The 17,620-nt window shown below is 52.1% G+C and overlaps 1 protein-coding gene across 3 annotated transcripts in view; it reads left to right on the top strand.

Moving 5' to 3' along the window:
• The first annotated feature begins 1,303 nt into the window (after positions 1 to 1,303).
• The window catches only part of NEDD4L (NEDD4 like E3 ubiquitin protein ligase), a 202,659-nt gene continuing 186,342 nt past the window's right edge, over positions 1,304 to 17,620 (top strand). For 2 of the 3 annotated variants that reach the window (XM_072858758.1, XM_072858755.1), the window contains exon 1: positions 1,304 to 1,906. In XM_072858758.1, coding sequence (XP_072714859.1) covers positions 1,859 to 1,906 — 48 coding nt within the window. In that variant the 5' untranslated portion in view covers positions 1,304 to 1,858. The remainder of the gene's footprint in view (positions 1,907 to 17,620) is intronic. The other variant, XM_072858759.1, reaches the window with a different exon arrangement.

Below are 17,620 nucleotides of genomic sequence, written 5' to 3'. Positions count from 1 at the left end.
GGGAGCAGAACTCAAATAAGGAAGTCATTCAGAGCTGAAGCGTGTCTTGATTTTGCCCAGAAGTAACCTCGCTCCAAACGCCCAGAATATTTGGCTTCCTTAAAAAGCACGACGCTAAGCGATGAAGGAGCTACGGGGAGTAGCAGCCACCGCTCGAGAGATCTGCGGGCAGCTTTTGCTCTTCTCCTGCTGCCCCCGTGCTGGCTGGCATTTCTCGCCAAAATCCCCAAGCCTGCGAGCGCTGCCCGCGCAGCCTGGCACCAGCCCCCACCGCGGCGCTGTCCCCACTCGCGCCGCGGGAAGGCAGCGCCCGGCCCCGCCGGCTCGGCCCCGGGGAGCGCGGCGACAGCGCGGTGACCCGGGGGGGCCCCGGGTGCCGCCGCGGGGCCCAGCGCAGCGCCCGCCGTGCCCTGCGCACGGCCGCGGGTCCCCGCAGGGTGACGGCGAGCGGCGAAAACCGCAGAAGCGCTGGTTTCCATCGACGCCTTCCTCTTCCGAGCACCTTCCCGGCCCCCGAGCCGTTCCCGGGCGGTTGTGTCCCGGTTACAGCGCCCGAGGCGGAGCGCGGACAGGCCCGCGCGGGGCTGCCCAGCGGTGAGGGGCCTGGGAAGCGGGAAAACGGCCCCTCCCGGGCGGCTCTCGCTTGGGCTGTTGGGGCGGGTGACAGAACCCCCTCCGGTGACAGAACCCCCGCGCCGTCCTTGCCCCCTCGCCAGCGGGAGGACTCGTTTCCAAGCAGTGGCACAAGCGGACACGAGACGCCCGCCCCCCGGTAACGGGCCGGGATGGAGCGGGACCCCGGGGGAGCTGTCTCCTCCCCACCGCGCCCGCCGACCCGCACCGGGCCCGCACCGCTGCGAGAGACCCAGCCCGGCCCCTCGGGCTCCCCGCTGCGCCCGGGCGCGGGGAGCTGAGCAGCGGCGGCGGAAGACGCGCGAACTCCGGTGACGCCCGCCGCCAGCCGAGGCCGAGTAACGGCACCTCAGCCTCCTCCGCGCCGCTCCCCGCGGGGCCGAGGTGCGGAGCTCCTCGGGGGCCCCACCCCGCGCAGCTGCAGCTCGGCGGCCGAGTCGGGGCCTCGCACCGCCCGCCTCCTCCGCGCCCGAGCGCCCGGGGCACGGCGCTCCCGCCGCCCGCCGCCGCCCCCCGCAGCGCCGCCCGCGCTCCGGCCGCGGCCCCGCCCCACAGGCCCGGCGGCGCCGCTCCCGCCCGCCGGGGGGCGCCCGCTCCGCGCGCCCGCTCCCGCCGCGGCGGCCGGCGCGGGGGAGGGGAGGGAGATGAGGTGAGGAGCGGAGCGGAGCGGAGGGGAGCAAAGCGCCGCCCGTCGCCCGCAGCCCCGGGGCGGGGCGCGCCGCCCCCCGCGCTTTGTGCCGCTCCTCGCCCTTCCTCCCCCTCCCGCGCGGCGGCCGGCGGGGCGGGGGGAGGGCGGCAGCGAATCAGCCCGGCCCGGCGGGGCCGCCCGCCCCCGGCAGCCGCCTCCGCCAGCCGCCTCCGCCATTGGGCCTGCCCAGCCCTCTCCCCGCCCCACCGGGCCGCCGCCGCCGCCGCCGGGGCTCCCCGCCGCGGGGAGGGCGCGTTCCTGCGGCCGCGGTGCGCCTCAGCTGCCGGCGGCAGCGCGGGCGGGCCCCAGCGCCGCCCCCGAGCGGCGGTCCCGGGCAGCACCGCCCCCGGCCCCTTCCCGCCGGCGCTCGGCTCCCGGCGGCCGCCTTCCGCCGCCCGCGGGCGAGGAGCAGCGGCGGCAGCAGGAGGAGGCGGCGGCGGGCGGCTCACCTGGGCCGGGCCGGCGGCGCCCCCGTGAAGCCCCCGGGCGCGGCCGGGCGGGAGCGGCGTCGAGCGGGACGCCCCGCGCAGCGGCTCCATGGCGACCGCGGCGGTGGAGCCGGTCTACGGGCTCTCCGAGGACGAGGTGGGTCGGGGCGGGGGGGCGGCTCGGAGTCCCCGCGGGGGGTCTGGGCCGCGGCCACCCTGGGGCCGGGCCGGGGGCGGTAGCGTGCCCGTGTGCCCGTGCCCGCGCTGCCCGCGCACGTGTGCGCGCCCGTGCCCGAGTGCGGCGGGGTGCGGGGAGCCCCGCCCGCCGCGGGGTGACAGGCGCCCCTCGCCCGGCCGCCCCATCGCCATTAGCCGCGTCGGCGGAGGGGTGGGGGGGGGGGGGGCTGCGAGCAGCCGGTGCCGGCGGGCAGCCCCGCCGGCCGGGCGAAGGTCGAGGGTCGGTCCGGGAAGGCGCCCGGCGGGCCCGCCCCGCTCCCGCGGGGCTCCGCGCCCCCGCCCGGCAGCGCTGCTGGCGGCGACCGGGGGCGGGGAGACGTGGCGGCGGGTCCGCGGGGCGCCCGGTGCCGGTGAGCGCCGGCAGCCGCGGCCCCGGCAGGTGCGTCCGCCCGCCCTGCGCCGTCCCGGGGCCCCGCGGCCGCCGCCCGCAGGGGGCCGGGGATGGGCGGCGCCTCCGCTGCGGGGGGCGGCTGGAGCCCCCTGGGCGGACCGGGACGCTTTGCCGCGGGGCCCGGGAGCGGGCTCCCGAGGGGTCCCGGCGGCCGGTGCGCCGTCCCCGCCGCGGAGCGTGTCCCGGGCCGTGGCCGGATCCCCCCGCCGCCTCTCGCCCCGGCGCGCGGCTCGGACGGGGGCTGGCGGCGAACAAAGAGCCGGGGCTGGCGATGGCGTAGGTGGGCGGCAGCCGCGGCCTCGCCGCCCGGCGCGGGGAGCGGGCTCTGCCGGGGTCCCCGGGAGAAGCCGGGGGCTGGGGGAGCGGTAGCTCGGCTTTGAGGCGAAGGAGCTGCGCGGCCGAGCCCGCCGGTCCCCCGCCCCGTGTGGTGCCGGGGAGCCGGTGTCAAAGGCAGCCTGGTGCCTAACGCAGGTGGTAAACTAGGTAGGACTCGTGATAACTAATCACCGCGTTCAGGCTTTGTCAACTGATGCCGTCTGCAGAACCGTATGCAGTGCTAACAAATTCAATATGCATAAGCAGAGCAGTCCATTTTCTCTTACGTGACTGGTAGGAGCTGCAGTTAATGCTCTCTTTATTTCATTGCCTCGGTGGGGTACTCCTTTTTCTTAGCAGGCACTGTAAGAAAGCATCAGGAAAGGGGCAAGCGCTGCTACTGTTCAGTGATTTCAGTGTAGCAAGTTAGCATCAGGCATATTGCTTGCCCAGGTTGTATTGTTACAGGAGTGAGTAATAATAATTATGACAATGTTACATCCGCTTTTATGGCACTAAACACGAAGGGCTCTCTGTCATTGTGTTTGTGGTGTAGAAGAAACCGGCATAAAAACAATCTTCTGACTGTAGAAGCTGCCAGACAGTTTTACTACCTGTTGTATTTGTATGGCACCAAACCTAGATGATTGTACCCTTTAATTCCAATTGGAAAGGAGGTTCTTTGGCTGGAGTGGGTGTTTTTATAAAGGGGGGTGGTTAGTTCTGCTTTTGTTGATTTATGAGGCTATGAGCACAGTCTGATTTAAAATGTTGCATGTGTGTGTGCAGGTAGGGGAGAAGAGAGCGCGTTGCAAGAGCCTTGGGCGCTTGAGGTAGCAAGCACAAAATCGGAGGAGAATCCTTTCCTCCCTGGGTTGTTTTCATAAGCCTTCATGTCGAGCTCACAAGCCTAGCTGGCAGCAGCCGAGGCTGCAGGAGTCCCCCGAGCGGCTCGCTCCGGCCGGCTCCCGTGTGCAGGAACGCCTCTGTGTCGCCGACCCTTCAGGGGACCCGGGCCCGCTGCCGAGCGATCTGCGGTGGTCCTGCCTGCTCCCGGAGCGCTGGAGGGCCTGTCTGGGCCGAAGGAACAGCTAGGCCAGCGGGGCTTGCTGTCCCAACGCGGGCACCCCAGAACACTTGATTGGTGGCGGTTACATGCTTCCGTGGTTTTGAGTATATTGGGGAGTGTGATCTGTGAGGGAAAGGCCAGCCCCTGCGCCGTCCTGCTGTGTCCCGGATAGGTGGCTGAGAACATAATAGGGGAGTCTGGCTGCTGCTTTTTTTGTTGTGTACTCGCCGATATCTTTTGTCCCTGCCTCCTTCCTCGACGTATGCTGGTACTTGCACAGAATGTTAAAGAGAAACGTGTACACAGAGAAATGCCTTGGACGGAGGAGCGCAGCTCTTGGCTGTGCTGCTCGGCGCCCCGCTCTCCACCTTGGCTCTGAGGTGGAAGGGGTCTCACGAGAGCAAGGGCAGCTGCTGTAACGGTGCTCACGTCCCCTGCTGCTCCGAGGGACCTGGCCTGCCAAAGGGTGGGCATGGCGGTCCAGGTAAGAAGAGGCGTCTGTCGCTCGCCTCCTGAGGTAAAACCAAGCTGTTTGAAAAAGAACTGCTTGGAAAAGCAAGCCTTCGGTCTCTCTGCGATGACCCACGACGGTCCCATGTCACAGATGCAGTGATGACTGCAGCCACGCTGCCTGTGAGGAGCGGTGGACCGGTTCTTTGTTCTCTGTGTTGCTGTAGATCGTGACGGTGCTGGACACTTCACAGAACAGGGATCATGGAAAAATACGACAGGAGACCGCAAATGGAAATAGGGTGGAAGAAGGAGGGAAAAGGGACAGGGTGAGGAAGAGCACGGAGGAGAACGTGGGCGGTATTACGCAGCCCGGTGGGCTGTAGTTTTAATATGCCAACAGCCTAAACCGTTGTCGAGTCTGTGGTAAATGTGTGGGCAAAGGAAAGCACTGAAGGAGGAGAATCTCCCTGGGGAAGGCGGCTATAAGTGAGCTTCATTAAAGGTGAATCTAAAGAGTGGTTGAGAAAGGCAGGTATGTTTACAGTTTCATTGCACGCTGGCTTTTGTGGATAATGACTTCCCATTAGCATTGGTTCGGACTTGACTTGTCTCTTTGTTTTGAAAAGCAAAATCTCCTTGCTAGTCTTGAGAGGCCGAATCATGTATGCGGACATATTTAGGCTATTAATTTTTCTTTGTTCCTACCTCAGTTTGACATACAGTTTGCAGTTCTGTTGTATACTGTTTCATGTAGGGTTTTAAGTGGGTCTCATGTAGAACTACCTGTCCTAGCACATTTGCTGATTGGAAAAGGGACTTATTTAAATGTAAGCTAGACTTCCTTAATGGCTTCCCATAAAAATAGCAATATCTCTTACAAATAATTAAGCATAGGCTTAACTTTTACTTGCACAGTAGACGTACGTGTCAGGAGGCCTACTTCATGTCTTAAATTAAGCATATGCTTAAGTGTTTGCAGAGTTTGTGCCTACATTAATCTCTGTAAATAGCTATAATTCTCAGTGGATACCTTCAATATGAACATCTGTTCTTATTTTGTTCAAATACTCTGATAGGCGTTAAGACACTTGGTAGTTTAGGGATTTACTGAGTCACAGATGACAAGCCAACCCTTGCATTTAGCCACTGTCAGGCAACGTTTTTCTTCAAATGTTGTTTTCGTAAATCTGCCTCTTTGTAAATATGAGCTATAAAAAATTTTAGATTAATCTATTCCTTAAAATCAGCTGTAAATCAAATTAACTTTGTACGAATTTTTCAGCGTGAGGGTGACTTTAGCACAGGCACAGGTTGCCCGGGGAGGTGCTGGAGTCTCCCTCCTTGGAGCTACTCAGAAGCCATCTGGATGTGGTCCTGGGCAACCGGCCCCAGCTCGAGCGGGGAGGTGGGCCAGACGACCTCCAGAGGTCCCTGCCAACCTCAGCCAGTCTGCAATTCTGCAAGATAATATTGGCATAGGCTACTGGAAGCTTAGGTGCTCTCATGCAATCTTTAAATACAAGTATATTTAAAAACTTACACCCTTAGTAGCTGAAAATGCTGGTGTTCCTATGTAGAGCGCTCCTCCTCCCAGCCGCAGCTGTGTATCCATCGTGCACGCCCGGATGGCGAGACGGCTGACTGTTAAACGCTCCCGTTGTTAACGGTGACGGGTCTCGGGAGTGGAGAGAAAGGGAGCGAAACTGGAAGCTCCGTCCCAAGTGACGCAAGCGATTTCCCCCAGCTTCCAGGCTTCGTTTGTTTAGGGAGTTCCTGAACCGCTGAACGCCTCAGGGCCGTTGATTTTCAGGAATTAATGGAGTGATCTCATAAACTTAATTTACTTTTTAGTCATCTTTATTCCCACCCCCCCCAACAAGAAAGGAAATAATATGTCCCTTAGAGAAGTACACCTCTCATTCATTTCAGTTTGGGTTTCTTCAGAGTCATGGAATGGAACGTGGCCGAAACAAAACGGCCGTTTCCACAAGCATTCCCTTCCACTTTCTCCATGTGCTTGGGTGGAAGAAAATCTTGCAGCTCCTTGTGTCTCATTTGGTTGAATAAATAACGTGTCTTCAGAAAAAGATCCTTGAAGAAGGAGTATCTTTTTATATTTGAAAATACAGGCAAAAAAGAGGTTCATGCGTGAAACTGCTTTCTCCAATTCCAGCATTCTTCTCTTTTCAAGTTCTGTTCAACTTCCATGCCTTGTGATGGAACAAACTGAAATTACAAGCTTCCTACTGAGATGACATTTTGCCACGCATTAGAAAGTGTCAGAAGGGAGCTTATGTTCATGAAAATATCTTGATGCATGAGGTATAATTGCATATGCCTTAAAATAAATAGTTCGGGATATAGTCACTGCAGCTTAACCTTTTTTTCTCGTCTTCATTCCTGTGTACCGTCCTGGGCAGAGCGTGGTGTGTGAGGAATGACCCCTGAAGGATTTCAAGGCCTCAGGAGCCTCAGCGGCACTCTGCTTCAGTGGGACACGCTTTTGGTAGATACAAGCAAAAACCGTTTTCAGGTATGATGGAAATGGTACCTGTGGATGGGATGAATTCCTGTAAAGCGTAGGCTTACCTGTGCTTTATCTGGCATCAGGGTAAAGAACAAAAATAAGATTTGCCACACTGATGTCATGGTGAAGTACAGCTTGGGCCGTGAGGCGACAAGGCACGTGGCTGCAGTACCGTGGATAAACCGTCTCTTTTTGGGCAGGCTGTTTCAAAGGGAGGCACGCGGGAAGCTGGCTTTTGGGTCTTGTGTTTACGTGTTCCTGATGGATTTGTTGCTCTGGAATGGTCCCCCTTGAGGTGTCTCTTTCCCTGTGCTTGAATGTCACGCCATGAAGTTCGTCTGCCTATGTATTGGTGCCGTCCATGAGATGGGGCTGCGAGGGAATACCTTACTGAAGGAACACCTTATTACCGCGCTGCTTACCGATTAACTCGATTTATTACCGAGAAAAAAGGCTTCAATTTTTCCTCCCCCACTTGACTCAATGACAAAGCAGTGACACAGTGGAGTTGAGTGTTGGACTTCCGTACTTTGCATTTTAAGCAAACCATAAGTTTTTGAAATAAGCACGATGGTGAGTTGTTGGGGGAAGTCTGTGTTCTAGGTGGTTGTAATTAGATTTAAGGTGTTTCCCGATACGTTGCCTCAATGGTAAAACTGTCTCTAGCTGCTCGCCCCGCTTCTGCGCCGCAGTTGCACGGCCAGAGGTTTCTCAGCCCAGGCTGTCCCCCCCGGGCCGCTGCCACCCTGGCGTCTGGGAGGGCTCTTACGCTCTGTCCCCTCGTTGTGCTGGTTCCCACCTCGGCTCTGGGAGCAGCTCGGGAGGCCCGGAGGGAGGACGGGAAGAGCGCTGGATGGATGACCACCTTTCAAAGGGCACGGGGCATCGCTGTGGGTGACGTGCCGGAGAAGCAACTCGTAGGCAGTCGTGGTTCCTTGTCGAGCGCTGCCAAATCCCAGTGGTAAGGTGGAAAACGGGCGGAGCGGCGTGCAGGGCCAGCCTGCTTCTGGGTGCATCCTCCGGCTCCGCTAGCTCCAGCTCAGCCCGCAGCTTACGTGAAGCTGGAGGCTTTTATGTAGAAAACCACCTTGAGTTCCTGAGAAGGTACAGCTTTCGTGAACAGCGCTGTGAACAGGCTCTTTAGAAAGAGAGGTCTGTTGTTTCTGCTCCGAGTCCTCTGGCTATATGAAAGCCTAACTCTCTCATCGGAGTGTGAGCAGGGGCCTCCCTTGGCCACAGCAGTGACACAGGGTCTTGGTAATAAGCAATTCAGAATAGTAACTTATTTAAATAACTTTTTAAGTGGAAAAAAAAAATCTGAATTCGTTTTATAGATTCTAAGTGCATTGGCTTCCCAGGGATACCACGTAAAACTTTAAATGATGATTAAAAAGTCCAGATAAGGAAGCATTTCATAAATGAAAGGGCTTGCATATCTACTTGTTGTGGCATAATAACAAAATGAATAGGCTGTGGTTCTCAGTAGGTCAATAGATTTTTATAAAAGCTTGCATTTTAAACCTGCTTTTAGTGAGTTACCAGCATATTTTTGGCCACTGGTACTAACACTAAGTAAATTCTAGTTTTAATGTAAAATTAATGTAAAGACATTTAAGGTGGTTTGTATTAAAGCGTGGGTCTGAGGGGGTGAAGAGGTTTTGGTTTTATACATACGTCCCGTCGGAGATAGCTCTGTCTCTCCTCCGCCCCTGCTCTCTTGCAAAGGGAGTGGGTTATCTTACACCTTGCGAGGGAGGGTGCTGCGGGTAGTTCGGCCGCTGCTTCCATTGCTGCCCAAACGCTGTTCTTGGGGAAGGGACGATCAGCAGCTCGCTGGGCTTCGTGCTTTCCAGACCCGTGTTATGGGCTGGCCGTTGGAGGGCACTGTGTAATGGTAAATGTGAACGCAAGGTTATCATCTGTTTCTGCACAGGTACCATTGTCCCAGGGAGTAAACATGGACTGTGAGCCCCACGCCTGCGGAGCACAACCTTTCTGCTGCCACAGCAGTCTCCTCGATCTCAGGGGCACCGCTTTCGCTCTGAGTTACGTTTAATTAATCTCTAATAGGGTTTTTTTTGTTTTGTTTTGAAAATATGACCAGGCACGATATGAGTGCCAAATGAGCTTGCCTTTCAGAAGGGAATAAAATTAATATCTTAGGATGTTATGGGAGGAAAGAGTGCCCCACTGCAGCTTCTAGGTTGGAGTTGCGTCTTCGGACAATGAGAGGTTCAGGGGGTTATAACATTTATCCTTTCTAAACCAAATACAGCTCATTATGCAAGATGGACTGTCTCCACAGGTGCTGTAAGATCCAGAGGCCACATCAGAGGTTGTGGGACTCGGTGCTGTTGTCTTCGTTCATGTCGTATTGTGGGTAATGCTGCATGGAGCTGAAACGAGGCGTCTGCGGCGGGGGCTACGTGAAGCAGCTGTGTGCTGGTGTCGCAAGATCTGGTGTAGATGCAGCCTGTTTGGCAGCTCACTGATTTCAGCTGAATCAGGCTAAATTGACAACCTCTTAGTCCAGAGGATTATGTGGGGCCAAGACCTCTTGCTTAATTAAACTCTGTGGCATATAAACTGGGACTTTTCTGAGCGAGCTGGAAACCTCTAGGCCTTTTAATAGCAGTGAGGGATGGATTATCTAACAGCTTCAGTCAATAAAAAGTCGTAGATGCAATATCAATGTGCAGAAGTAGCTTGATTTAGTTATAGTTTTGTAAATTTTGGTGTCAGTGAACAGAGAAAATCTCACTGACTTCCATAAATTTCTTCATCTTTTGCTTTCGCTCCTACTTCTTAGATGTTTGTTTTAATTGTGTTGAATATGAGAGTTTTACTGTAGCAGTAAAAGAAATGCTGCTAGGCAGCTCTGTCCCCTTTTAGAAAGAAATGAAGTGTAATCTTGTAAACACCCTGTTATTTTCAGTAAGCTGGGTAAGAATGCAGTGGCAGGTTGGGTGACTTCGCCTTGCGCACCGGGGGAAAGGAATGTGGTTTTACTGCTGGCGTGCGCAGCTCAGCTTGGGACTCGAGCTGCTGCCATTTCACTGTTAAAACCTGCCCGGGGTTTTACCTTCAGCCAGGACTACTAGAACCGTAGCTTTCAAAAGTGCTTAACCTGCTGTCATGCCAACTTTTTTGAGCACGGGGTTCTTAAACTGCCGAGTTCCTAATGCTGGAGTGCTCCCTTCCCCTGCTCCCTCCGTCTTTTCCTCTCCCCTCCCATAAAGAAGGAAGAAAACCAAAACCTTAGGAAAGGGATTGTCTTCCGCAAAGAAGCGGCAATTAACTAGTAATTAATTTTAAAATAAGAGATGTGGTTAAATTGCACAGGTCTGGAAGCTAACTGCAGTTAAAATAGTTTAAACCGCACCTCCCCCCTCCCCCCCCCAAACAACCCAAAGCCCCAACAAAACAAATCCAAAAACTTGATTCTTGAAATGTGTTATGAAATGTCTGTCTTCCAGATGATGCCTTGACTGGGCAACAAACTCAATGTGTATATTTGTAATTGTTCGTTTTTTCCTCCCTCCATCCTTTTAACCGTAATTCCTGTGCACCGGCAGGATGTAGATACTTGTCAGTACCCTGATTTCTAGGAATTAGGAACCTTGCCTGTAATCAAAAGAAATATCTACAATTCTGAGAACACCGGCAGGATATGAGGAGTAACTCCATGAATGAGTTGTGCTTTGCAATTAAGCTGTAGTACCTTATTTTTGTGCCTAACTGCATGGATTAGTGTTGTCTTATTGGTGTCACGCCAACTCAAGACAGGTTTTCTTTTTTTAATGTAGTTTATCTGCTGGAGAAGAGCAGAATTGCTCAGAACAGTGCACAGTCATGCCGTCCTCTCTCCTTTGGCAGTTCCTAGTTTTGAGTAAGCCTGGCTTGAGGATGGAAGTATGTTCATATAATCTGTGCTTTTCTGTGTTTGTTTTTAATTGAAAGCAGCTCAAAGTCTTACTCTTTTTAAGCATCTTTATGTAGATGATCACCCTGCGTTCATGGCAGGATTTTGGAGAGATGGGAGTGATGAATAACTCTCGGTAGAAGGCGTCCTGGGATGACTTCCTCATCGACTGTCTATCTGGTAACTGGTGTGGTGGGGAAGAACTCTGCTTCTGGCCTCTTCCCGGTGAGACTGGACGTGAGCTCTTGAGCATGCTGCTCCGTAAGCCTTGGTTGGTGTCCCTGTGCACGCAAGGTGGTCACTGCAGCTCAAACGGTGCTTTGCTCTTCTGTTCCCCCATGCCTAAGGGGCGGGCTGTGGTTGTGCTTGAGGTCTTCAGAGGATGAAGAAGCATTTTATCTTCCAAGAATGAAGTGATCTGGAAGATAAACTAACAGCAAGGAAGAAGCTTTTTGGGATAAGGTGAAGGGAGGAGAGCCAAAGGAATTTTTTTGGTTTTGTGCCTCTGCTTGCTGTCCTCCTCCTCTATCTATTTGTCCAGTTTCTCTAATGAGAGACAGAATATCGGGTCTCCTTCATGCTGTGGAGTAACTTCCGTAAACTGTCACCAACTTTTGAAATAAGTCAACGAAATTATTCAACTTTTTAATCATTGAGAAATTACAATAGTGATGTTGTTTCACGTTCTCAGTATTTTTTTTTTTTCCTGCTGAACACCAGCCTGACTTCTTTCCTTCCTAGCTGTTGGTGGGTCTGTATGAAATCTTGCTTCATTTCTTCTGCTAAATGAAAGCAGAGACATTTCACTCACTTTTTTGTCTGTTTGTTTGAACCAACTTAATAAATGCCCATTTATTTAAAAAAAAAAAAAAATAGTGGCTGATTTTATAAGTTTGCGCTACCCCTCCTTATGGCCAGCTAGTGGTAAGGTATTCTGGCCAGCGTGTCATGGAATCCATGGTCTTGCAGTCATCAGATCCTGATTCTGCTGTGTCCAAAAAGAAAGAATAGTAAAAAAAAAACCTAAATGAAAATGAAAGAGTGACTTTCTATTGCAAACAGATTGCCTCACTTTCTTGGTTTTGAATTCAGAGATACAGGTTCCGTCTCTGAAAGGTCCTTGAGCCTTAAGTCCTTGGAAGCTAGGAGGTAATACCATTTTGATGTTGCCAGGTCTTTGCCTATATCTTATTCTCTTTAGTGTTTGCTTTCAGTCAGGATAAGAAGCCATTTGCTGGCCCAGTTGTACCTTTGGCTGGTATGTCTACACCTATGAGTTAAAGGATGTCTTTTTGTGTCCTTCTGGTTTTTCATATTTACATGCATACTTCCCTAGGTAATACAGATCTCTAGAACTTAAATTGGAAAGGGCCAATAGATTGCGTGGCTCTGTAATACCAACTTCTGCCCCTAAGGCCACAAAAGTTGCAGGCTGTTCTGGAGTAGCTACCAGATGTGAGCAGCGTTGCGGTGGGACTTGCGGGCTGAACTAGGTCTGCTCTGGAGCGAGGTGAACGAACGGCTTCCCCGGGTGCTGCCACCCAGTTGTCCATGAAGCAGAGCTGGATCTGTTTGTCAGTTTTACGTGGGGATCGCTGGAAAGCTGCTGTCATTGCCCAACTGGTCAGAAAGCCTCAAAGCTTTGAGGTGTGTATTGCACCTCTTGCAGAGGTTTCGATGTGTGGCCTTGTAGGGTCACAGAGATCGTCTCTGATCACGTCTGACATTGTGTGTCTACTAAATCGTGGAGCGTCGCTTGGATATGCTACTAAAATCAAAATTATTTGTAAACCTTTTCAGTCCTCACACAACTGTCAAATGGCAAAGTCTGAAGGTGTTAGAAAAGCTAATTCCCCATTGTGGCGAGGAACTGGTGGAGGGGAGGCGACCAGGTGGTCCCAGCGTGCTAGCTGTGCGCCAAGTGGAGGAAGATCAAGTCTCCGCAGGTTCTGGTGTGGAAGAGAAGTGTCGGGTTTTGCGGTGGGGAGGAGGAGGCCAGGCTGAGGCCATCAGTGATGGAGACAGCACAGGCATCTGGAAACGAAGCCAAATTGGCTGCTCCTGTAAGAGGTCCTTTAGCCCAATTTTTTGAAATGAACTGAAATCTGGATTTATGGGTACGGTGTAACGCGCTGGGCTGTATGCTGTGGCTCCCTCCTTGCCCTGGTTTCCTGCTGCTGGGGAGGCTGGGGCAGGCACGGCTGGCTGTGGTGTGGACCTTGGGCTACTTTTATCTCGCTGCCACCTGGGAGTCGCTGCGTGGGACCGGTGGCTGAGCGTTACGGCAGAGCATGTGCTCCACCTCTGTTGAGCGGCGGGAGTCGAGGCTGCTGGTACTAGGGGATGGCTTCCTGAGCAGCTGATCCGAATCTAGGGGATTTGCACTGCTGAAAGGGAGGCCCTGCTTTCTCTTGTGCGTCTCGGGACCTTCCGTGAACCAGTACAAATTGGTAATTTGCAGACAGCTGCCCATCTCGTTGCTGGGCTGTTGAATTGCAGTAGCTGCCAGAGAGGTGATGAGAGTCCGAGGTATGTGGCAGGAGTGGTGGAGGGTGTGTGTGAAGAAGGGAGAGCAGGACTGTTTGGTGGCCGTGAGCTATCAAGTTGGCTGTTTTGATCCGATGAATTCAAAGCTTTGGCTAGAATCCAGTGGTGACTTTGTCTACAGACAGCTCATCTGTAGCCTCCTGGAAATGTTAAATGGACAAACTCCCTAGCAAACAAGCGGAGAAAATAAAAGTTTCTTGAGCTTGCCTGTGGTGGCGTTTGTGGTGACGGGAGTGGTGAGAGGGACACATGGTGTCTGGACAGAACCATGCGGCTGTGCTTTCTGCTCGGGCTGATTTAGCCTTACTAACAAGGCACCAGAATGGCTGCTTTTGAAGGAGCAAGCAGCGATGTACTTGCTTAACCTCTGTTCTCAGTAAGATGATGCTATATGCATTATAAAATATTGGCTTAGCCATTGGTTATAAGTATTGAGCCAAAAGAATTTGAAAATACTCTGTTTTGGACAAGTCTTGCTTTAGTGAACTAAATGATAGCTGTAGATTGTATGGACTACATAAATGGCGTATATGCAATTTCATTCTAGAGCTGTGGTAATGTTGTCATTGTTTAAAGTCTCAGTATTACTGGGCTCTCCTCCCTGGCTCTGTTTGTACATGCTTTTTTTTCCCTCTCTTGTTTAAAATGCAGTCTTAGTGTTAAAGTTAACACTTGGTAGATAGACACTTGAGGAGAGGGTGAACTTCCCTGCCCTGGCTGAGGAAGCTGATTCAGGAGGACAGGGAGCGGGCAGCTGAGGAGGTGTGTGCCGTGGTGGGGAGCCGCTACACTGCTTACGTTGCATATCCTCAGGCATAGCTTTATTGGTGCCTGCAGTGGCATTTGGTGAACTTTGAAACACTCCATGTACTAAGTATCTAGAACATTTGGGGCAGTTTTCCAATTATTTATCATTTTTCTTTTTGGAATGCCAAAGGCTACGTATTGTATTTTTAAGTAGTACATCAGGACTATACATTGCATTGTACTGAGTAGGGAATTTTACCATTTTTAATGGCTACAAATCTATTTAAACCCAGCACAAACAGTCTAGGCATTGTGGAGGTACAGTTACTTATCTAAACTTGTGGAAACTTCTTGAATCTTATCAAGTTACTGCCTGAATAGTAGCATTTTCCTTATGGTTAGGAGACATTCACCAACTATGACGAAAATGGTTGCTCTTAAGTTGTGATTTATTTTTTGTACATCAGAGGAGCTAAATTAACATCTCGTTGCAGCTTAAGTGGGGAGGATGGATGGCTTTGCTTTCCCCTTACCCTTCCTTAGCTCCAGCTGTGACCCCTCCCTGCTGTTTGTGCTGGCAGTCTTCCGCTGTCAAGGTAAATTGGTGCAGTTTAGCCAAAAAGGATTAAAAATAAATCACAGTTTAGGACAGGTTAGCTTTCTGCTGTTAGTTAAATTGGCCTGCGATGCAGTCATGCAGTCCTGCGGTTGTCTCGGATTAGGGGTGGAGGTGTGTGGTTGGATGGGTGGGAGAAAGACCTTTATTTTCATCCTTGCTCTCTGTTGATTTTGTTTCTGTTCCGTCTGGTCAAGTCTTGTCACTTAATATTTTATTCTTTGTTTCCAGTGTCTATAGAAAAAAGTCAACTCTTGGAGGTCAGGTAGGAAATAAGAAACACAATGCTAAAAATTCACGTGCCAGTTCAGACAGGATTTTGGGTGAATAATGCCTGCTCCCGCAGCCTTGGCCTGAGGAGGCACTTCTCATTTCCGTTTCTTGTGGGAAGGAGCTTTGAGGTTTTTTCCCTTAGAGGGTAGGCTGGTCTCAACAAGACTGTGACACACCTGTGTCCTGACCCTGTCCTTCACGCTGACTCACCGGTACTCGCTGTTTGAGCAGACGCTTATTAGATAGCACAGTAAGTCGGATGAGTCTTGTTTCCTGCCTTCTCCATTGGTAGTGCCTTCCTGCCTCTGAACCTCATGGTCTTACCCAGCAGGAGGGCTTTCTTCTGCTGTATTGTCATCTCCTTGGCCAGATCTTGTGCTACTTCTCGCCCACAGTTCTGGTACTAATCCTCTTCTAACCGATAATGGTTGATAAGAGGCTTGTAGGAGACAAGTCCAAGAGCATTCTCATTAAAAAGTAGATATTCCTAGGGTATCAGCAGCCTTAGAGTACCACGGGTGCTTCTCCTTCCTCACAAGATTCTTTCTGGCTGTGCCCATAACCGGCTGTTTAACTAACAGTAGTCTTCGCTGTGCAGCATCGTTGTCACTTCACTGAAGCCTTGATGAGTAAGAGGTACAACATACACTTTGTGCAGCAATTTTTTTTTCAACTCCTCAAGGAAATATGCTCTGTTGGCTTTGTGCAGTGCTACCTTTAGTAAGCCCAGAATGTTTTACCTGCCATGTATCTCTTTGTGCATCTGTTCCTCAGTCTGTAGTACCGTTCAGCACTGGGGCAGAGAGGTTGAGGAGTCGCTTTTGAAGACCCCGCTGGATGGAGCCCCAGGCCAGCGGGTCTGAAGTCAGCGTTGACCCCGTGGGAGCAGGAGCTTTGACTAGCGATGTCCCTTCCAATCCAAATTACTGTGACACTGAAATCTCCAGAGCTGCTGTAGTACTGTAACAGATGTATAGTTTCTCAGAGCATGGTTTTTTCCCTTTTCAGCATTTACTGTATTCTACATTCGTGTTGTGTGCCGCAGTTTATCCTATTGATTAGGAGGCAGCTTTGGGCTGACTAACCAATTGATTATTTGTCTGAGTGCTTTTCTGACAGTAATAGTTGCCAAAGCCAAGTTTAAAAAGGCACCTCCTTTGCCCAGTGACCATTTGCTCGAGGAATCAGTGGAGGCTTTTTTTCGATTTGTTGGGCTTCCTCGTCTGGTGGGCTGCGTACCCGCACAAGCGAGCCGGGGGAGCACCGGTGGCCTGTTGGGACTCCGGGTAGTGCTGCGTGGATGCTCGCTAGTGCCACAGCCACTGGAGAGCTGGGCAGATCCAGACATGGGTATAACCTGGCCACCAGTAAGGCTGGGCTAAAGGTTTGAAAACCAGACATAAACGTGTGGGCCAGTAGTGTTTCAAAACAAGTTAACTTAAATGGATCTTTCTCTTTTTTTAAGGTAACGCTACATATGGTTCTTTCCCAGTTTTTTGTGTGGTTTTTTTTTTTTTTTAACAGAATGGATTTTCCTGATGGTGCTGTCCTGTTGCCTCTTTTATCCAGAAGGTACCTTCTCATTCTGTGGTCTGATTAGCATGATAAAGAAGCTCTTGCATTTTTCTCCCCTGATTTGAGGATGTGATTTCATTTGTACCTAATTCAGTTTAAGGCCTGGCTGTCCTTTTCTTGAACCCCGGGAAGGGGGAGAGGTGTGTGCAGCGAGGACCGTCCAGCAGACCGCCTTGTCCTGCAGGTGCTGGGCTTGCTAGATCCGGCTGGGGAACGAGGTCGGAGCTGTGTTTTCCAGGGACATCCTGCAGTTATACCAGGGGTCATGCGAAGTGAAGCTGCACAGTCAGGTTTTGGTTTTGTCTTACGAGTTTCTATTGTAGTTTAAAAGTCAAATGTGGTAAAACAGACTACTGCGAAGTGGTTACAAGCTGGGTGTGGATTACCTATGAGGTCCTTTGTCACCGTGTGCGTGCTTTTAGTGCAAATCCTGGGAGAGCCCCTTTTGGAAGCTGTCAAAGCCACCGGTCCTTCATAACCGTTAACGAGCAGCCTCACAGTCCTCTGAGCTAAGATGGTAAAGTTGCAGCTAATGTGTTTTCAAGTCATGTGAAGATCTTCTGATATCATGTGCCTACCTGTGTCACTTTTTTCCTTAGAATATTGTCCAAAATTTGGGTTGGAACTGGTGCGTATTTTAAAGCACTTCAGTCACTGTGTTTTGATTTATATAGTTATTAAATGCCTCTGACACTTGCTTGAATTGATTTAGCAAAAGCTTGTGTTGTTCTCTCATCCTGCTGACACTATGAAAATTTACCTTTAATCTGTTGTGCTACTGTCATGGAGTCTGATTTTATTTTAAGCCCGGTCAGTTCAGTTCTGGACTACTTGTAACTGCATTTGTTTTTCTTCATTTCACTCCAGTGAGAGACAATTGGATGTAATTCAGCACAGGTAACCGTAACTGGTGCGAGCGTGTTCTGCGCCGCACAGCTACCAGCGAGCTGGCTCGGCTGCCGTGCGCTGCGTGCCCTCACTCGTCTGTGCCCTACAAGGGATGGAGTTTTTGTTTCAAATTCCTGAAACTTGCACAAGAAGCAAAGCCATTAACCTGTGCAGCAAACCCCAGTGAGAGGGGGTTCGAAGGTGCGTGGTGAAGTGACTGTTGCAGCCTGTAACTGGTAAGGGACGTTGTTAAGCACCGTGACCGCCTGTGGTTTTTCAGCAACTTAGGCTCTGTGCTTCACATGCCAGGA

This window comes from Ciconia boyciana, chromosome 4 (assembly GCF_034638445.1).
Source record: "Ciconia boyciana chromosome 4, ASM3463844v1, whole genome shotgun sequence".
NCBI lineage: Eukaryota > Metazoa > Chordata > Aves > Ciconiiformes > Ciconiidae > Ciconia > Ciconia boyciana.
The sequence above is the reverse complement of the archived record's forward strand: the minus strand, read 5'-3'. Positions and strand labels throughout refer to the sequence as shown.